The sequence below is a fragment of the Oryctolagus cuniculus genome, chromosome 1 (assembly GCF_964237555.1).
Source record: "Oryctolagus cuniculus chromosome 1, mOryCun1.1, whole genome shotgun sequence".
In the NCBI taxonomy this organism is placed as follows: domain Eukaryota; kingdom Metazoa; phylum Chordata; class Mammalia; order Lagomorpha; family Leporidae; genus Oryctolagus; species Oryctolagus cuniculus.
The window spans coordinates 67933852-67955074 of NC_091432.1; the positions used below are offsets into that span (position 1 = coordinate 67933852).

The window sequence follows — 21223 nt, forward strand, 5'->3', positions numbered from 1 at the left end:
ATTTGAGGTGGAGGAACTGGGACTCCAATCCAGGCACACTAGTACGGATGCAGCCGTCCCACACAGCATCTTTTTTTTTTTTTTTAAAGATTTATTTGAAAGAGTTACACAGAGAAAGAAGGAGAGACAGAGGTCTTCCATCCACTGGTTCACTCCTCAATTGGCCACAATGGCTGGAGCTGCGCCGATATGAAGCCAGGAGCTTCCTCTGGGTCTCCCACGTGGGTGCAGGGGCCCAAGCACTTGAGCCGTCTTCTATTGCTTTCCAAGGCCATAGCAGAGAGCTGGATGGGAAGAGGAGCAGCCAGGACATGAACCAGCAACCATATGGGATGCTGGCACTGCAGGTGGTGGCTTTACCCACTACGCCACAGTGCTGCCCCCCGCCCCCCCAAACAGCATTTTAACTGCGGCACCAAATGCCCACCCCTCCCATGCAGTTCCAGCATGAAGCCTCCCCCGGGGTTCACACAGTTCCCTGCTCCGACCGCCTCTCTGCTTTGTACCCATCACTTCATTGCACAATAGCGTCACATCTGGCTCCCTCTCCTGAGAGACGACTGGTTCTTTACGGACCAGGACTGACTGGCTCATGGGAGCGTCCTAGTCCCTCACGGGGATAAGGCACGAAGCCATTGACCATCTGCCAAATTCATGTGCTCAGATGTCACTCATGTGTTTAGAAAGCACTGCCCTGTGGGCATTTTGCGTGCAGTTTAGCCAACAAAGACTCATAAGCATATGTTATGTGACCAGGAGAGGGCCCCTGGTGCTGTGGTGTAAGGGGTTAGACCTCTGCCTGCAGCCCTGGCACCCCATATGGGCACTGGTGCGAGTCCAGGCTGCTCCACTTCCGATCTAGCTCCCTGCTAATGCGCCTGAGAAAGCAGTGGAGGATGACCCAAGTGCTTGGGCCCCTGCACCCATGTCGGAGACCCAGATGAAGCTCCTGGCTTCTGCCTGGCCCAGCCCCAGCAATTGTGGTCACTTGAGAGTGAACCAGTGGATGGATGAGATCTTTCTCTCTCTCCTTCTCTCTGTATCTCTGTCTTTCAAATAAATAAATAAATCTTAAAAAAAAGAAAAAAAAAACAGAATAGAGCCCCTGTCCTCGCTTGCTCGCAGCCCAGCAGGGCAGGCTGACCATGCAATGCCACCTCAGACGTCTCCCCAAAGATGTCTCTGCCTGACTGGAGAGCACACGGCAGCTGTGGGTGCAGCACTCAAGAAAAAATACCTGAGTTTAATCCCGCCCTCCCCCTCTGCTCCCTACCCCCAAGGAGGAGGAGTGATGTCATGGATTGGTCAAATGCAAGAATAATGAACTCAGCCACAGTCCTGGGGGTGGGACTTCAGAGTGAGAAACAAGGGGGTTAAAGGTTGCTCCCAGTCTGGGATGACTCCTGTCCACTTCTCCGACACGCAAGGTAAGACGGGGGCGTGGGCTCTTCCTAGTGGGAAGCAGGTGCATTTTCCCCCTCCTTAGAGCGCCACCCAAGAACCAGCTGGAGGCCAAGGGCAAAGGAAGCAGGACACAAGCTCCTGTCCAGGGCGGCCCCCTGAGGCGAGGGTTTCCCGTCAGGGTCTGACAGGCAATAAAAAGATCCTTTGCCTGCCCTTGTCTGCTGTGCACAGCCCTCCGGGGATACCCTGGGTGGCAGCGGGCGGCGGGTACCCAGGCATCTGTGTTCCAGCCATCCAGACATCAAACCAGAGACGGGAAGAACCAGAGTTCCTGGGTCCTGGGACGAGATGGGGCGGGGTGGAGGGGGCATTCCCGGCAGAGTGCATAGCAATGCGCTGTGGGAAGCGGCCGTGGGGGGAGGACCACGCAGGCACCTGTTCCACCACGCAGAAGGCCCGAGGGACCCAGACCCACCCACAGACAAGGTCCACTCCATCCACATTTCCCCGTTCAGCCGGCGGCTGCTCTTAGCACCGAGCAGACTCCACGCCAGGCATAGTTCTCCGTGCCTCGCAGGAGCTATCTCACCTAATCCCCAGACGCTGGGGTAAGTAACTTGCCCAAGGCCCCACGAGTAAGTCAGAAGGGCCCGGAGCCTGGCAGCTCAGTCCTCTTTCACCAACACTGTGGTCAGCAGCCGCAGCAGTGGCAAGGGCACAGGTCCTGCTGACCTGGACTTACCAGGAGGTGGACCTGCAGGAGGTGGTGCTTGAGCCGAGTCCTGGGCTTGGAACCCACAGTGCCCGGGAAGCTAAGGTGCAGGAGCCCGAGCTCCTGCTGGAGGAGTGCTCTGAGCAAAGGGGACACCCAGAACAGAACCAGAGATGACACCCACAGCTCCCGACACGGGACAGCCCTCAGGCTGCCCAGCACAGCAGCCAGAAACAGAGAGGAGCCAGCGCCACCCTCCGGAGCAGGGCCTGGCCCACACCTGTTTCAAAAGCTGGCCGACCCAGGTTCCTGGATCAGCATTATCAAAGTGAAGGCAAGTTTCCTTGGAACAAGATTGGTTAAGGCTGAGATAATTTTTCTTTCTAGAAATGGCTTGGGGGAAGGAGAAGGGCAGAGGAGGAGGAAGGCTTTGTAATTTTTTTTAAACTAGTATTTGTCCAGCACATCCGTGTTCACAGAATTCTTATTCTACTAAGAAATGAGTGTTACTTGGGGCCGGTGCTGTGGCTCACTTGGTTAATCCTCCACCTGTGGTGCCGGCATCCCATATGGGTGCCGGGTTCTAGTCCCGGTTGCTCCTCTTCCAGGCCAGCTCTCTGCTGTGGCCCAGGAGTGCAGTGGAGGATGGCCCAAGTGCTTGTGCTCCTGCACCCGCATGGGAGACCAGGAGAAGCACCTGGCTCCTGGCTTCGGATCGGCATAGCTCCAGCTGTGGCGGCCATTTGGGGTTTAACCAACGGAAGGAAGACCTTTCTCTCTGTCTCTCTCTCTCTCTCACTGTCTAACTCTATCTGTAAAAGAAAAAGAAAGAAATGAGTGTTACCTACTCAATTTTACAGATGAAGCAATGCAAACCTAGGAGGTTAACTAGCTCATGCAAGGAATCGGGACTCAAACCCCATTATTCAGATCCCAAATACAATTTTCTTATTCTTTCACTCATTGGAACACAAAGAGTCTTGGCTGCCTTAAATGTGCCAGCCCCAGGACTGTGCAGCGATACACAGTGATGGAGACAGGGACACCGCTCATCACCTCCCTCCCCGCCCAGTGCACCACACCCTGAAGCCACAGCATTAAGAACAATGGGAACTTGTATCTGCTATTTCTACCAGGTACTCGGTGGATACACTGATGTGTCTCCAAGGTTCTCCCACTTGTTTTATTGGTTGGTTGGTTCGTTGATTGGTTTGAGAAGCAGAGAGACAGACTGATGTCCCATCCACTGCTCCACTCCCAAATGGCCACAACAGCTGGAGATGGCCTAGGTCAAAGCTGGGGGTCAGGAACTCCAGCCAGGCCTCCCAGGTGGGTGGCAGAGACCCATCTACTTGAACCCTCACCTGCTGCTCACCAGGGTGCGCATTGGCAGGAAGCTGAAATCAGAAGCGGAGCCAAGCCTCAAACCCATGCACCCTGACCTTGGGATGCAGGTGTCCCCAATGGCACCTTAACTCTGCATCAGCCACCAGCCCTGCTCCCTACCTTCTGTGTCTGAGTGCTAAGCAATGCCTGTTCCATCACCTCGGGTCAGGGCTCCCCTGTATTTTTAGCGCAAGCTGCCATTCTTGGCCTCACCCCTGCTTTGTACCCACCCAGTGCCCGACACTGTGCAAGGACAGTAGCACACAGCACTAGAGCCAAGCTCAGCCCGATTAGCCCTCTCTGTGCACAAACCACCCCATCTAGAAATATTTAAGGGGCACATACACAGGAAATGCGGCCATTCAACAAGTATTTATTGGCTCTCTGATAAGCCTCACAGCAAAATTTAACTAGACACTCCTATGCACCAAGTACCACACTGGGTTCTCCACATGCGTTATCATTTAGTCTTCACAATAACTCATAAGAGCTTAAATCAGCTTGCTCAAGAGGTAGAATGTGAACCTGGGCAGCCAGCATTTCCCACCCTGCTGTGCTACCTCCCACCCCGTGCAGGGCACCGGGGAGGCGACTGTGACCACCACAGGTGGGCTCCCTGCCCTCACGGTGCTTCCAGCGTGGGAAGGAGTACCGCCCTGCAACTGTCCATGACAGGGGACCTGGGCCCTCTGAGTTACGTTAAAGCTGCACCACAACTGTGCCTTTGCAAGTGGCCCCAGAGGGTGCATAAGCACAGAAGGGGTGGGTGTTTGGCTCGGCAGTTAGGGGCCCACTTGGCACATCTGCATCCCATATCGGAGTGGCTGCTCAAGTGCCGGCTCCTCCACTTTTTTTTTTTTTTTTTTTGACAGGCAGAGTGGACAGTGAGAGAGAGAGAGACAGAGAGAAAGGTTTTCCTTTGCTGTTGGTTCACCCTCCAATGGCTGCCACGGCCGGTGCGCTGTGGCCAGTGCATTGCGCTGATCCAATGGCAGGAGCCAGGTACTTCTCCTGGTCTCCCATGGGGTGCAGGGCCCAAGCACTTGGGCCATCCTCCACTGCCTTCCCGGGCCACAGCAGAGAGCTGGCCTGGAAGAGGGGCAACCGGGACAGAATCCGGCGCCCCAACCGGGACTAGAACCCGGTGTGCGGGCACCGCTAGGTGGAAGATTAGCCTATTGAGCCGTGGTGCCGGCCTCTTCCACTTTCCATCCAGTTTCTTACTACGCACATCCTGGGAGGCAGCAAGTGAGGGCTCAAGCACTTGGCTCCCTGCCAACCATGAGGGAGATCCGGATGGAGTTCCGGGCTCTTGGCTCCGGCCTGGCCCAGCCCAGGATCCTGCAGGCATTGGGGAATGGGTCAGTCAATAGATCAATCAATCTCTCTCTCTCTTTCTGTTTCTCTCTCTCTCTCTCTCTCTCTCTCTCTCTCTCTTCTTTTTCTGTGTGTGTATGTGTATGGTTTTCAAATAAAGTGAAAAATAAATAATAATATTTTAAAAGGTTTGCGGAACACAGAATTTAAAGATTTAAACAACAGGAGAAAAACGGAAGTCAGTGTGCAGGCAGGGGAATAACACGGGGAAAGTTCCACAGTTAGAGGTCTCGTGGCCCAAGTCCAGAGCTGTGCAGGGGTCACGGGGAGGCCAAGGACAAGAGCAAGGGGAATTGTACTCAAATCCACACGGCCCAAGGCCACCCGGCTACTCTAAGGAAGGCTGGACTGACAGCACAGGCGTGTGGGAAGACCGGGCAGAGTCATTATCTGAGCAGGGGTGCTAGTTTGGGTTAACCTGCTGGTAGAGAGAATGGAAGCGCACAGGTTGATGAAATATTTAAAAGTCAGAACTGACTAGTCTGGGGTGGGTTGCGGCTTAATGCTGCCACCCAGGATAGCGACATCCCATATCCGAGTGCTGGTCTGAGTCTCGGCTGTTTGCTCCCAGTCCAGCTCCCTAATGTGCCTGGGAAGGCAGCAGATGGGCCAAGTCCTTGGGTCCCCGCCACTAACATGGGAGACCCAGATAGAGTTCCTGGCTCCTGGCTTTAGTCTTGCCCATTTGGGGGGTGAACCGAAAGGGGTGTGTGTGCGTGAGTGTGTGTGTGTGTGTGTGTGAGAGAGAGAGAGAGAGAAAGAGAGTGAGAGAGAGACTATTTCACATTAATAGAAACAAAGAAATAAACTTATTTAAAAGAGAGCAGAAAGGGGAGGTAAAAGGGGAACAAAGGCCAGGGGCGCCTGCGAGCTGGCCTCTGGCCAGGTGATATGGGCTGGCTGTGGTCGTAAATCAGTTGTCCGTCAGCTGCCTGGGCCAGACCGGATTGCTTTACAACCTCCTCCGGCTTTCTCAAGGCCAATTTCTGAAATTCTCAAACACTGATTATTTGTCTATAAAGTTAAATATAAGTCTGATTAGTCACAAAGTCAGAAGTTAAGCTTTGGTTAAACAAAATGCAGCCCTCTGAGCTACAAGGACTCCAAAGCCGCCATGTTGTGGGCGTCCCCCGCACATGCGCGCTGCAGACCTGCAGAGCAGGCACTGACCCTGCTTCCCAGATGAGAACACCCCCCGGGATCTGAACCCACGTGTTGGGGGGGGGGGGGTGCTGGCCTAAAGGGTGACTCCAGAATTCCGAGTGGTCAGAGCCATGCTCCGCCTCCTGCGTCCCTGCTCTGGTGGCCACCAGCGGGCGGGTGGGAGGGGATCCGGGCTGGCCAGGGGTGGGTAGGAGGGATGGAGGGTGCTGGGTCAACAGGAGGGAGCAGACGGAGCCACGGAGGGTGGGAGAAAAAGGGCTTGTGGTGGGCGCAACTGGTGGTCGGTGGGACCCTTCACTGCGGTGGGGAGAGCAGGAAGATGGAGACTCTCTGGGCGGGGTGAGTCTGCCCGGCCTGGGTGCCAAAGCAGCAGGGGTCGTCAGGGGGCAATGCGATAGCGACACTCAGACCTGAGGGGTAGGAGGACGCTCCGGGCTGGGGAGCCCCAAGACGCTTGGGCGATGGCGCCCATGTTTTGTCATTTTCACCTTGGAACAGCAGAGCTGAGAAGGCGCTGCGGCTGGGTTCTAGGACAGACGTGATGGGGGTGGGGGGATGGGGAGGGGGCGTCCCGCGCGACTCCAGGCTCACCTCGGACTCAGTCTCCCCACCTCCCCCTACAACAGATGGCTTCTCCCTGCCGCAGGTCCACCAGACCCCAGACCCTGGCCTGCCTTCTGCTCGGTGTGGGTCTCTTGGCGCTGCACCTGTCGCTCCAGCAAGCCCAGAGGTCCCAGCGGGAGGTGGAGCCGGAGGATCCGATTGACCACGCCCCCACCACTGCGGCCGCCGTGCAACCGCAGCCACGCCACGCAGCGCCCCCGTGCGTGGCCAACGCCTCCGCCAACACCACTGCCGGCTTCGAGGGGCTGCCGGCGCGCATCCAAGACTTCCTGCGCTACCGCCACTGCCGCCAGTTCCCGCTGCTCTGGGACGCGCCGGCCAAGTGCGCCGGCGGCCGCGGCGCCTTCCTGCTGCTGGCCGTCAAGTCGTCGCCCGCCAACTACGAGCGGCGTGAGCTCATCCGACGCACGTGGGGGCAGGAGCGCAGCTACGGCGGGCGGCAGGTGCGCCGCCTCTTCCTGCTGGGCACGCCGGCGGCCGAGGAAGCTGCGAGCGCCGCGCAGCTGGCCGAGCTGGTGGCGCTGGAGGCGCGCGAGCTCAGCGACGTGCTGCAGTGGGCCTTCGCCGACACCTTCCTCAACCTCACGCTCAAGCACGTGCACCTGCTCGACTGGTTGGCCGAGCACTGCGCGCACGCGAGCTTCGTGCTCAGCTGCGACGACGACGTGTTCGTGCACACGGCCAACGTGCTCCGCTTCCTGGAGACGCAGGCGCCCGACCGCCACCTCTTCGCCGGGCAGCTCATGGACGGCTCCGTGCCCATCCGCGAAAGCTGGAGCAAGTACTTCGTGCCGCCGCAGCTCTTCCCCGGGCCGGCCTACCCGGTGTACTGCAGCGGCGGCGGCTTCCTGCTGTCGCGACACACCGCCCGGGCCCTGCGCGCGGCGGCCCGCGACACGCCGCTCTTCCCCATCGACGACGCCTACATGGGCATGTGTCTGCAGCGCGCCGGCCTGGCGCCCAGCGGCCACGAGGGCATCCGGCCCTTCGGCGTGCAGCTGCCCGGCACCCAGCAGCGCTCCTTCGACCCCTGCATTTACCGCGAGCTGCTGATCGTGCACCGCTTCGCGCCCTACGAGATGCTGCTCATGTGGAAGGCGCTGCACAGCCCCGCGCTGAGCTGCAGCCGGGGACACGGGCTCCCTTGAGGCCACGGGGCGGCGCTGGGCCGACGGTTGGCCTCGCTTCGTGGCCGCCACACGGGAGGCAGGTTTTCCGTGCTGTGGACGCACCTCGCCTACTCTCAGCACCTTCGTCGCTCAGCCGGGGCCTCTGAACCTTGAGTGCGTGTTGAAATGGCCGGGAGGGTGGGAGGGGGGTGGGGGCGGGGCGGAAGGCACCTGCATCCGGGCCCCATCTTTGGAGGCTCTGACATTGCTGGCCAGGGGTGGCCTGAGACAGGTAGGCGGTGCCTCCCGCCCCCGCGAAGGTGCTCAGCGAGTGTAATGCGTAGCTAAACGGGGACCACGAGGCTGGAGGAGTTCGTGCATTCTACAGGCCTTCCTCGGCACCCGGCTCCCATGCTCACGGACTGTGGGCAACTGAGCAAGAAAATAGAAAGTATGGAGGCCAGGATCAGTGTCACCTGCCCAGTGCCGCTTCCATCATTTCCTGCACACGTGGAAACCTGGGGCCCCCCTGGGGCAGTGACTGTCCGAGGGACATGTGGTCACACTGTAGTCCACTCCACCCGCGCCCTGACCAAAGCTGGCAGGCTCTTGGACCTGCTCTTCACCCGCCCACCAGCACTCACTCCTGAAGGGCCAAGCAGACTCCTCATCGGGGCGGCACCTCGAGATCCATCACCCTTGGAGAACCCAGCCGGGGCTGGGGGTGCTGTGTGTGGGGGGCGTCTGTGGCGGGGAGGTTCTGCAGGGCTGTGCCTGGGGAATGGGGCACACTCCGCGGGGGAACTGTGCTAGGATCTGGGGCCATCCGATGAGCGACTGCGGAGGCCGATCGTTTGGGGTATGCAGGAGTGGCTGGAGTCTCTGTGCAGGACCGTGACTGGGCGGCCGGGAGGGCAGTGGCTGGGGCTCCGAGGGCCACATGGGGTCCTGACCCCCAGCACTGCCCTTCATCCTGGCAAAGTAGGAAGTCCAGGCAACAGCAAAAGGCAAGGCAGAAATATGTGCTTCCCAAGTCCCAGCCCTGGCAGGTGGATAAGATGTGCTCAGGAGGAAAGAGCCTGCGTAGGGAGTTGGGAGACTGACCAAGCGCCCGAGGCTCCCTCAGGACAAAAGCGAGACTCCACATTCCAGCACTGAAGTCCCCTGCCACCCAGCTGCTGCTCACCCCCCACCCCATCCTCCCGCTGTGGGACTCTGGCCAGTCAGGGTCAGCTCCCATCTCAGCCACCAGCGCCGTCCATGTCTCTCATATCGGTGAGGGTCAGGGAGGCTGCTATCTGCCCATCAAGTCCCTGCACCTTCCACTGGGCACACACCTGCCTCTCTGCCAGCACCCCCCCCCCCGGTGTGGCCATGTGATAGACTCTCTCCAGTGGACACGAGTGACATGATGAGGACCGCTTGTGGCCCTGGCCCGGCTGTGCTCACTCACACAGGCCCATGACCCAGCTCTGGTGTTGCAGATGAGGACAGCAGTCCAGGCCCAGCGCAGGGTCTCTCAACTGCCATCGTTCAGCCCACGGCATCCCGTGTTGTGTGGGGCCACCCTGTGCACTGTACAGCCTGCAGCCACCTCCCTGTCCCCTTCCTCCTGGACACCAGTGTCACACCCTGGTGTCATGACAACCAGAAATCTCTGCAGGTGTTGCCAAATGTGCCCTGTGGGCAAACTGATCCCCAGGCGACAACCCTGGCCTACAGCAGGTCAGGAAACAAGAAGTTTATGGCGTGTGCACATGGCGGCGAGCCGCCCGGGCGCTGCGGCTGGGATAGTCGGCTCAAGATGCTGAGCAAAATAAACGTGCCTGGGATTTCATCAGCCCTTTATCTCTGCAGCCTTGGTCCGTTCGGGCTGGGACAACAATGCCGCAGGCTGGATGGCTGATGAGCAACAGACACTTCTCTCCCCCAGCTCCGGAGGCTGGCCAAGTCCAAGGCCAAGGTTGCAGCGTGGATTCTGAGGGCCGGCTCCTCATGCCTTCTTCATCCCCCCATGGTAGAGGCAGCTGCTTTGATAAGGGCCAGACCGCTCACGGGGGATGGGGATGGGGAGGTTCTGCCCTGGACCCCACCACCCTGAGGGTTAGAAGTCCCTCGTAGCAAGGTTTGGGGGAACATAAACACCTAGACCATCACACTTAGCAGCCCAGTGCCTGTCTCTTTTGAATTACTCATTTATTTTTATCAGAGACAGAGGGGTTGGGTCAGGCCAACGCCAGAAGCCCAAAACTCAATCCAAATCTTTCCTGCGAGTGACAGGGACCCAATTAGCTACTAAGCCTTTACCTTGCTTCCCAGGTTCTGTGTTAACAGGAAGCTGGCATCAGGAGCTGGAGCCAGGTGCTCAGCCTGCCCCTATTGTGGCCTCTCTGGCCCCCGCTTCTCCCCAGCTAGCCTGGCTGCTCTCAGAGGAGCCCCGTCTGATTCACAGCATGTCCCTCAGGGAACCAAGGTCCAGTCCCTCCACCCTCCCTCCGGGAACCTGAGGTTGTTTCAACTCTCGTCCGCTCTGCGCCCCACTGCCGCCAGGGGGCGCGCCCCGCACAGGATCCGCGTCGCCCGGGTTCCCGCCGTGAACCCCAGGTCTAGTCGGCCACCCGCCCCCTGCCCCGACCCTCTCCTAGCGTGGGCGATTGGGGAGGAGGCGGCTAGCACACTGGGGCTGGCATGAGCCGCGGAGCCCAGCGCCCCCGCCAGCGCTCTGACACCCAGCCTTCCCGGGGCGAAGCCGGGCACCCGTGTCACTCGCGAGCAGAGACGCAGAAGCCGAACACAAAAACACCCGCAGGCCAGCGTGGCCAGAGGAAGAAGAGGGAAGGCCCGGCACCCGGGGTTTGGGCCCGCGAGGTCTGACGCGCGGAACGCGGGGACGGTCCACCGCCGTGCGTTAGTGCGCTGTGCAGAACCGCAGGTGCGGGGCGCGGCGTCCGACCCAGGTGTGAGCGTCTCGGGTACGGGAGAGCACGCGTGATGCCCACAAAGCCGGGACTAGTGGCGGAGGCTTCATAGGCGGGTCCCTCGGGTCACCACCGCTGGCTTCCCCGTAGTCCGGGCTGGCGAGCTCAGCGGACAAGACACAGGGTACCTAGGGGGAAGAGCTCACGGCCGCTGCCAGCGCGTCGGGCCTCCCTCCCCATCCGGAAGTGGAATTCCTAGATTACGTAGTCAGCCCACACGCATCTTTTCCGAAGTCAATGTAACGCCTTAATTGTATCATAAAAGGTAACGACATGAGGAGATCTGGCTGTTACACCCAAGAACAACCCAAGTATTTTGATGTGCAAATTATTGGACGGAACAAAAAGTCCCCAGATTTCCCGCTAGGGGGCAGTCCTCCTCTTCGAGAACTGAGCCTGCAGATAAGCGGTTAAATTAACAAGAAAATGTACCAACTTATCCAGAGACATAACCAATGCGCAAAAATCGGTGTAGTTTCTTTTTAAATTTGTATTTATTTTTGTTTGAAAGGCAGAAAGAGGGAGATAGGAAAAGATATCTTCCGTCTGCTGATTCACTCCCCAAATGCCTGCAACACCCAGAGCTGGGCTAGGAGCCGGGAGCTCCCACGTGGGTGGCAGGAACCCGAGTACTTAAGCCATCACCACTGCTTCCCAAGGGGAACTCAAACCCAGGCCCGCCAGCTCATGACGGGGGTGGGGTGGGGGTGTCCCGAGCACCATCTTAACTGCTGCCCCAAACGCAAACCCCATTTAATTCCTATACAAGCAGCTGGGGAAAGTCCATTTGAAAAGCATAACTTATGGTAGAAGCACAAAAGGTACTTAGTCTACCGAATCTAGAACATGATACAGAGTAATTTTAAAATTTCAAACATATTTTGGGGCCAGAGGGGTGTAGCAGGTTAAGCCACCACCTGCAACAGTGCCATCCCATACGAGCGCTGCTTCAAGTCCCAGCTGCTCCACTTCTGACCCAGCTCCCTGCTGACGTGCCTGGGAAAGCAGCAGAAGATGGCCCAAGTGCTTGGGCCCCCACAGTCACGTGGGAGACCCAGATGAAGCTCCTGGCTCCTGGCTTTGGCCTGGCCCAGCCCTGGCTGTTGGGACCACTTTAGGAGTGAACCAACAGACAGAAGATCTGTGTGTGTGTGTGTGTGTGTGTGTGTAATTTTGCCTTCCAAATAAATAAATCTTTAAGAATTAAAAAAATGGAATAGATTTTAAAATATGCAAATTAATGTGGCGAGATAGGTGTTAGAAAGGACTCCTGAGCCCCGACTTCCTTGGATCCTCACCACGACCAGAAAACAGGCGCCGCCACCCTTCTGACAGATGTGGAGACTGAGAGCCGCAGAGGGAGTGGCCCGCCCACAGTCACAGTCTCCTGGGCATCAAGGAATGAGGGCCCAGGCCCCCCACCCACCAGCCCTGGGCGATGACAGCTTCCCCGGCCACTCCCCAGTGCAAAGGCCACCGCCGCAGGCTGCGACACCAGGCTGCAGGGCGCTGCGTGGCTGTGACATCACTGGGGCACTCATGGGTGTTCCCAGTGTGCAAATTTCAATAAAAACATACTAAAAATAGAAGGTGCACCCAGGGATAAACCAGCCACATCTCTGCTCTGGCCTCCCAGCCCCCACCCATCTCAGCCACACAGAGAGGTGGGACGGGCCAGGCAGAGTGGAGGGTGGATCTCAAAGGTGAAGTCCTGCCTCAGTTTCCCCCAGCCCGGGGCCACACCCACCCCCTGTCCCAAGCCCCGGAGAAATATCAAACGATGGCATGGAGAGAAAGGAAGTCCAAGGCCCTTCAGGGCCCTCAGTGCTGTTCATCCTGGCTCCCTGCAAGGAGCAAGAGGGCCCAGAGAGGGGCAGAGGCCAGTCCAGCATCACAAAGCAGGCCCAAGGCCAAGCTGGGAGCCCAGCGACCGCCCTGGGGTGGGGTGGCCTGTGGGACCCTGAGTCACACTTGAGTGTGCTTGTGTTCGCAGAGGTCACTGGGACAGAGGTTCTCGTCCTCAAATGAGGAAGAATGCAGAGGGAGACCGCAGTGGGAGGTGAGGTAGCAATGTTTCGTGGGCTAGGGCATCTGGCAGAATGGACTCTCGGAGGAAGCTACTGGCTTCGGACCAGCCCTGCTCTGGCCTTTGCAGCTATTTAGGGAGTGAACCAGGGAATGAAAAATCTTTATCTCTCCCTCTCTCTGTAACTCTGACTCTCAAATAAATAAATAAAATCTCAAAAAAAAAAAAAAATAGTGGACTGCTTCCAAGGCTGCTAGGGGCTGCTGCAGTTCTGTCCTGGGTGGGGGTGCTTTGTTCTCCTTAGGCCCCTCTCACACCCTCAGCCTGCCCGGGCTGTGCAAGGTGCCATCAGGGCACATGTCGGGGACCAGCAGGCCCAGACTTGAGTAGCAGTTTCCAAACTGTGACGTGAGATCCATGAATGGGTCATGCAGTAAACTCAGAATCTGAAATCCAAGAAAAAGTCAGGGACCAGTGCTGTGGCGTAGCGGGTAAAGCTCCTGCCTGCAGTGCCAACATCCCATATGGGCATCAGTTCAAGTCCCAGCTGCTCCACTTCCAACCCAGCTCTCTGCTTGGCCTGGGAAAGCAGTAGAAGATGGTCCCTGCACCCATGTGGCAGACCCAGAAGAAGCTCCTGGCTTCAGCCTGGCCCAGCCCTGGCCATCGTGGCCATTTGATGAGTGTGAACCAGTGGATAGAAGACCTCTCTTTCTCCCTTTTTCCCTCTCTGTCTCTGTCTCCCTTTCTCTCTGTGGCTCTTTCTTTCAAGTAAATAAATTAAATCTTTAAAAAAAATCCCCAAAAAGATATAAATAGAATGGGTGAGTAAAGGCACCCATACCCTACATCAGGGTGCCAGGGTTTGACTTCCAGCTTCACTCCAGTTTCCTGCTAATGCAGACCACAGAAGGCAGCGGCTCCGGCTCAGGCAGCGGCTCCCGTGGGAGATCTGACTGTGGCTGTGGTTCAGCAGCGGCAGCTACAAAGCCCTCAGGGCAAGGCTGCAGATTCAAGACCCTCAGGAAAGACCAACAGCGTTTCTTCACGCCGGGCACAACAGCTCAGAATGTCACTTTATACAGCTCTATTTTATTTATTTGAAAGGTAGAGCCACAGAGAGAGTGAGAGGGGAGGAGGGTAGGTAGGGAGAGGGAGAGGGAGAGGGAGAGGGAGGGGGGGGAGAGAGAGAGAGAGAGAGAGAGAGAGGGAGAGAGTGGCAGGGGCCCAAGTACTTGGACCATCATTTGCCACTTTCCCAGGTGCATTCGCAGGGAGCTGGATCAGAAGTGGAGCAGCCAGGACTAAAATCCAATATGGGATGCCAGCTAGGCAAGCAGCGGCTTAACCCAGCGCACCCTGAGATGTCATTTTTTAAAAGGTGGCCTTCGGGGCCCGATGTTGTCGCACAGTAGGTGCGCCCTGTGCAGGCCTGGCTGTGAGCTGCCGAAGCCTCATGAGCCCATTGGGCCAGCAGCAGGCAGCTGCAGGGGAAGCCACCTCGGTGGAGCCCTGTGCTCCGGGGAAGCTTGTTCACCATCTGGGTGCAGGCCTCTTCCGCCCCGCCCCGCTCCGCCCTGGCCCGGCCCAGCCCAGCCCAGCCGGCCTTGGAAAGACAAACAACTCCGGCAGTGTAGCTTTCCCTGCGGATGGCAGCCTTTCCCCAAGATTGATTCTGATGCCCTGGGGGACCGAGGTGATGTCAGCTCGCCACTGTAGTCCTGGACTGCTACTCCTGCCTCCAGGGCCCAGCAGCAGAGCCAGGGACTGGCCGCCCGTCTCAGGGGCAGGTGGGCACGGGGGAGCCCAGCCTGGCAGAGAAAGGAGTGGAGGGGACAGGGAGGTGGAGAAGTGAAGAGGTGACCAGCGCTGGGTGGGCAGGGCTGGGTGCCGTGTGGGCGGCCAGATGGGGGAGTGGCGGGGAGAGTGGGTGGTGCTGCAGGACCCAGTCCTGAAGGCGGGGTGGGGGTGCGGCTGGGATTCGTACACGATACATTCTGAGGCCTTTCTTCTCAGTTGGCATAGTACTGCCCTGCCTACTATAGTTCCCTCAACTGCTCCTCCACAAACAGGTGTTTCGATTGCTCCTGATCTTTTGCAGCCTATGGTTAGGGCCCCACTGGGGAGCCTGCAGCCTGTATCAGATGCCCAGGTGTTTCGGGCACTGCTTCCTGATTTCGGCTTCCTATTGATGCAGACCCTCCCTGGGAGGCCGCAGGTGATGGCTCGGGCAGTTGGCTGTCGGCCCCCGACGTGGGAGACCTGGCTTCAGACCTCGGGCAAAAAAATAGGATCTTTCTCTCTCTCTCTCTCTCTCTCTCTCTCTCTCTCTCTCTCTCTCTCTCTCTCTCTCTCAAATAGAGAAAGATTTTTCCTTAACATTTCAATTTAAAAAGACCTCTTGCATATGTGTTTTCACACTGCTGGAAGCGAAGCGCCTGGCGGGGGATTCCTGGATGTGGACTGGCAGGGAGGGGCTGATGTCCATGCGGCTGTGTTAGGTTCTGTGGCCAGGATGGTGTCCATGTGCCTCCCACGGCCATGCCCGGGAGAGCCATTCCGCCCCAGTGCTGCCTACAGACTGTGCTAGGACGCGCCTCCTTTTCTGCCAGCCTGCTAGGTGAGAAATGGCACCCACTGGGGTTGTACTTCGCTGTGCGCAGATTTCTTGGGCCTTTTCCCCCACACATTTGGTGAATCGTCTGTTCTGAATCTGACCTCATCTTATTACTGGATTTTGGGGCTTCCTCCTCTGTAGGAGTTGCTTATAGATCGGGAATACCCACCTTTTGTGGGATGCATGGGGAGTATTTTTTCCGCTTTTTCAGTTACTCGTTGACTTTGTTTACCATGGTGAATGATTTTTTTATGTCATCAAATTTCTCATTCTTTTCTTTTACTGCTTCTCTAGTTTGAACCACAGCTTCAAAATCTTTCCTGGGGCTGGCGTTGTGGGACAGAGGGTTAAGCTGCGACTGTGGCACCGGCATCCCATAAGAGTGCCAACAGGAGTTCTGGCTACTCCACTTCTGATTCAGCTCCCTGCTAATGTCAGGGACGCCAGGGAACCCTGGAAAGGAAGCAAAACGTGACAGACTCTCCAGGAGCCCTGGGGTGAGGGAGAAGGGAGAAACGCCTATAGTGGCATTTTCAGGTGTTGTCGCTTGTGCAGCAAGGACCTGTGAACTTCTGTGCAAATTACACGTCCGTTCCCTGATTGGCTCAGGTAGAATCCTCATTAGCATGCACCTCCGTGGATCAGAGAGTACTTGCCGCTTTAGAAGCCCAGAAAAGACCAAGGCAGCAGGCTTGAGAGGCAATCTGGAGTAAGCAGCGCCCTGGAGCAGGCAGCCTGGGCTGGGCAGGCCCTCCTGGCTGCCGCAGAACCTTCTCTGCTTCCTTCAACAAACGTCCTTCGCTTTGCTTCCTCCTCCCGTCCTCTGTGTCTCCTTCTCCACGGTCACAAGACAGAGAAGCCGACAGAGAAAAGCAGCAGCAACCTGGAAGACTGCACACCAGGAGCCGTGACCCAGCCGCAACACAGCACCGCAGCACAGGAGCTGCTGTCCCGGAAAGAGGAGCCTGCCGCAGCTCTGGGTCGCTGAGCCGAGGCCTGGCAACGCGGACTCCTCCTCCACCACTCCTGCAACACTGATGCCCGAGAGCTTGGGCCCCTGCCACTGCATGGGAAAGCCGGATGGAGTGCCTGGTTTTGGCACAGACATTTGGGGAGTGAACCCGCAGATGGGAGATCTTGTAACTCTGCCTTTCAAATAAACCAGTCTTCGTAAAAATGAAATCTTTCTCAACATCCAAGGTGAAGAACCCATTCATGTTTTCTTCTGCTCCTTGTAGGGTGTGTAGGGCTGGATGTGTCCTGGCCCCCAACTTCCTGCTTTGAAATTAATCCCACTGTGCTGGGATTTGGAGGCGGGGCCTTGTGAGTGGAGTCCGAGCTCTCCCAAGAGAAGGCTAGAGCGATCCCTGGCTCTGTCCTGTGTGAGGATGGATGAGAAGTCGGCCTCTGCAGCCTGGAAGGGAGCCCTCACCAGAACCCACACCCGACCTGGGACTCCTGGCCGCCAGAACCGGGGGAAGCAGTGAAGGTTGTTCATAAGGCATCCCACTCCTGGCTTCGTGTTCTGGTAGCCGGAGCTAAGATTCGTGCCTTTGTGTTTTATACTTGGATCTCTAATCCATACAGAGTTTGTTCTTTGGGCTGCAACATGTGGGTCCAATTTTATCTTTTCTCACATGGCTACCCAGTTGTTTCAGCACCATTTATTACAAAGTCCTTCTTCAGTGGGTAACAAAGGTGGCGTCCCAATTCTCTGGGGTAGGAATGCACTTGAGCCAGATTCGGAATCTTCTAGTCTGTTCAGTTAGTCTCTTCATGCGCCAGAACCTCCCCATTTTGAATCACATCTTGTATTTTTTGAATGATAAAACAGCTCGCTCTCGCGATTTTTCTTTTCCAGTGTTTTCTTGCCTAGTTATTTTTCCATGTGAACTCTACCAACAGCTTAGATATCTTTGTAAAACAGCTTGCTGGTATTTTTATTGGGACTGCCTAGAATGTAAAGGGTAACATCGAGAACAGACACATACATAGCGCCAACTCATCCTTCCTGGACGCGGGGACTGCTTCCCGTTTGTTTTTCTCTAGTGTCTTTCAAGAGTGTTTTTTAAATTGCCTTGGATAGGTTTTACCTATTTCTCACTTCCTTCCTATTTAATCTTTTTTGTTCTTACTGTAAATGGGATATTCTCTTCCATTATGACCTGCAGGCTTATAAATAAAACCTACTGAATTTTATCCTGCTATGTCGTTGAACTCTTTTACTATTTGAATTAGTTCTGGGGTTTTTCAACTATAATATTATATCATCTGAAAATAGAGACAGTTTTATATCTTCTGTACCCATTCTTTTAAGGTTTATTATTTGAAAGAAAGAGAGAGATCTTCTATCCACTGGTCCACTCCCTAAATGCCTGTTCTAATTGCCAGGACCTGGCCAGGCTGAGCTAGGACTCCATCTGGGCCTCCCTCGTGGGTAGTAGGAACCCCAGTACTTGAGCCATCACCTGTTGTCTAGCCTAGGGGGCACATTAGCAGGAAGCTGAAGTGGAAGCAGAGCCAGGGCTCAATCCCAGGCACTCTGATATAGGATATGGGCACCCCAGGCAGCATCTGACTGCCGTCTCTTGGGCCTCCGATTGAATTCTCTTGTGTGATGGCACTGGCTAAGGCCTCTGGTAGAACGTGGAACAACGGGAACAGCAGTGGGAGGTGGCGGTGGCGAGCTGCCTTGTTCTCAACCTTCGTGGAAACACCCTGGTGCTGCTTGATTAAACAAGACGGGCTGTAGGGCGGCGCTTTATCCCCTCGAGAGTTTCCCTCCGGTCCTTTCTCGCTGAGTGCTCTGATCATAAGTATTCGCATGGTTTGAACTGGATTTGGCTCCCCAGGCGTCTACAACTCCAGGTCGTAACTTAATGGTTAACAGGTGAACGGGGTAAAGGTGAGTCTCCATCTGATTACGGAGCTGAGACGGAAGCCTGGCGGGCGGGCTCTGGGTAGACCTGGCTACCTAGGCAGAGAGCACTTCCTGTCTCAGCTTCCGGTCTCGCCGCGCTCTGCCCTCGCTGGCTGCCTGAACTCGGGGTCTTGGGGTATGAACCTCCAAACTACAAGCTGAAACAAACTTTCTTCCCAGGTGCACCCCCTGCCCCGGGTGTTTTAGTTAAGGGAACAAAATGTTGTCTAATAAGGCTTGTTACAGCTTTCTCAGCGTTTATAGAGAACATCGGGCCGTTCCTCCCTTAGGTTCGTTAGCTTGGAATAAGCGGATTAGGGGTGGAATTGCGTCGTCGTGTCTCCCCAGTACTTCAGGTTGTAACTGCCTGTGAAGACAGGGTCATTACAGAGGGAACTAAATGCAGAAGCGGTCATCAGTGTGGGGGAACTCGGAGCAGAGACGCCAGGAGAGTGCCCCGTGAAGTCAGAGGCGGAGACTGGGTGACACCTCTGCCACCCAGCGGGTGGCAAAGAACCAGCGGCCACCCCAAGCTCGGAAGCGAGCACGGAATGGATTCTCGGTCACTGTCTTCACAAGGGACCAGTCCTGCTGATACCTGTGAGACAGGAAGTCTCTGTCTGTGGGCCTTTGTTATGGCAGCGTGGGAACTGGTATTAATATTCTATTACTGGCTGGCGCCGCGGCTCACTAGGCTAATCCTCCGCCTGCGGCGCCGGCACACCGAGTTCTAGTCCCGGTCGGGGCGCCGGATTCTGTCCCGGTTGCCCCTCTTCCAGTCCAGCTCTCTGCTGTGGCCAGGGAGTGCAGTGGAGGATGGCCCAAGAGCTTGGGCCCTGCACCCCATGGGAGGCCAGCATAAGCACCTGGTTCCTGCCTTCGGATCAGCGCGGTGCGCCAGCCACAGCGCGCCGGCCGCGGCGGGCATTGGAGGGTGAACCAATGGCAAAGGAAGACCTTTCTCTCTGTCTCTCTCTCTCACTGTCTACTCTGCCTGTCAAAAAAAAAAAAAAAAAATTCTACTGGGTTTCCTGGTAGTACACCAAGCTTGCACTCCTGGGAGAAACCCCACCAGTTCTTGCTGGTTGTCAGTAGCATGCAGGATAATAACAAATACAAGCAGTGTTTGCAGAGGAGGATGGGACTGAGAGCAACTCCAAGGTCATTTTGTTTCCATGGCACCTGCCTGGTGTACAGCGGGACATTCCTATTGCCCAGCCACTGGGGTGGCTCTCTCAGCAACCATTCCCTGCAGAGAGGGGGTGCGGTAGGACCTGGTGGGCACAGTTGCTGGGCCTCCAGACCTAGGCCTGGGAGCCACCAAGAGGGGTCACTCCCCGAGCCAAGGAGCAGCTTTCTGGAAGGTTCTCAAACAATAGCTTGCCAGTTAGCTCTGCTGGGATCTTCCAACAGATAGGATTATTGTGAGTTTCACCTGGGAAATCCTGTTGGCCCCAGGAGCAGGGGCCAATGGGGGTTTTCTGGCTGGGAGCAGGGATTTTGCCTCCGGGCTCTGGGAGGAGGAGGAAGAGGGGTGGGGCAGCGGTGGGAGACAAGGCTTTCCCAAGTACAGGAAGGGCATCCAGTTCAGTTCTGGGGGAGCCGAGCCGAGGCTGGGCATCCCTCCCGACCCCTGTGGGAGCACAGAAAATACAGTCAGCTTGGATCCCAGTCCTGCCCTCCATGAATTGTGTGGCCTGGGGCAAGCGCCCAAGGCTCAGTGCTGTCATCTGTGAAATGGGGTTACCACCAGGCAGCTCCACTGCCAGCCCCATCCTGGCTCCATTAGATGACTCAGCTTATGAAAACCAGGCAGTAAGGTCCACCTGTTGGGCAAACCTGTTGGGCAGGACCGGCCCTTCTTGGCTGTCTGAGCCCCTCCTCCCCTCCCCCGCTAGGCTGGGTGCTCCAGACATGTCCCTGTCCCTCCAGGCCTCCTGCATGGAAGAAGCGGAACTGCCACAGACAGGCCCTCCCATTCCCAGCGTTCTAGGAGGCCTGCCTGGTTCTGTTCTGGGGGCAGGTGCCCTTCTCAGCACTACGGCAAGCCAGAGGGATGGAAGAGCCTTCCAGACAGCTGCAGATCAGCAGGACCCTGGGTGGGGGCTGGCGGTGCAGCTCCTAAACTGAGCGTGGAGCAGCTGCCGGGCAGTGGGCAGTGGCTGGGGTAGCGGCCCTGGGGTGCAGACTGCAGTGCTGCTCAGGGGGTGGAGCCACTGCAGCTACACTTGGTGGACGCTTAGGAGGCCTCGCGGAGAGGCAGAGGTCTGGGTGACTGAGAGGTCGGTGAGAGGTGAGATCACGAACCGAGACTGAGAGCCGGGAAGCGCAGGAGTGGGCCGCAGTTTCTCCATGTGCAGAGTGGGCTGACCGGATCCCTGGATGACCGAGGGGGCGTCCGCCGGGCTGCCTGATGCCTGAGGCCCTACTGTGCGCCAGGCTGGGGCATCCCTGGAGCTCCGAACTGTGGGTGGGGAGGACAGCCCCTCACTGCACGGACTGAGCAGCGAGGCTCAGGGCCTTTGCAGGACGTTCCGGGAGTCAGTCCACAGCCGATCAGGAGCCCCGGATGCAGGCCGTCACAGCCCAGGGTCACCCGGGGTGAGTGCTGCGTGCTGTTCGGGCACCGAGCCAGCCTTCCCCAGCTGACAGGGGCCCTCTGCGTCTCACGGGGCCTAGGCTCCCCTCCTGCACCCAGCACCCCGGGGATGGACGCGCAGGCTGGCGGGAGGGCGGCCCCCGTCGCCGCGAGCGTTCTGGGGAAGCCCTCGCTGCTCGCACCCGGCCCCCCCACCGCCGCCGGGTGCCTTGCCCGGTCTCCTGTGCTGCGCCAGCCCGCATGCGCACCGCCCGGCCCGTCCGCTCCACCGAGGCCACGCCCCTGGCCCCAAAGGGGCGGAGGCCGC

General features: G+C 57.4%; 1 protein-coding gene across 3 annotated transcripts; it reads left to right on the plus strand.

The window, feature by feature from the left end:
* Nucleotides 1–1330: 1330 nt before the first annotated feature.
* On the plus strand, nucleotides 1331–9616 carry B3GNT6 (UDP-GlcNAc:betaGal beta-1,3-N-acetylglucosaminyltransferase 6). 3 transcript variants are annotated; one of them, XM_070075727.1, is made up of 3 exons: nucleotides 1331–1427; nucleotides 2206–2450; nucleotides 6670–9616. In XM_070075727.1, the coding sequence occupies exons 1-3, from the start codon at nucleotides 1397–1399 to the stop codon at nucleotides 7813–7815; spliced, it is 1422 nt and encodes a 473-aa protein (XP_069931828.1). In that variant the 5' UTR covers nucleotides 1331–1396; the 3' UTR covers nucleotides 7816–9616. The 3 variants fall into 3 exon arrangements, with proteins under 3 accessions (XP_069931828.1, XP_069931829.1, XP_069931830.1); XM_070075728.1 differs by lacking the exon at nucleotides 2206–2450 and having other exon boundaries at nucleotides 1346–1427; XM_070075729.1 differs by lacking the exon at nucleotides 2206–2450 and having other exon boundaries at nucleotides 1362–1427; nucleotides 6646–9616.
* Nucleotides 9617–21223: the final 11607 nt, after the last annotated feature.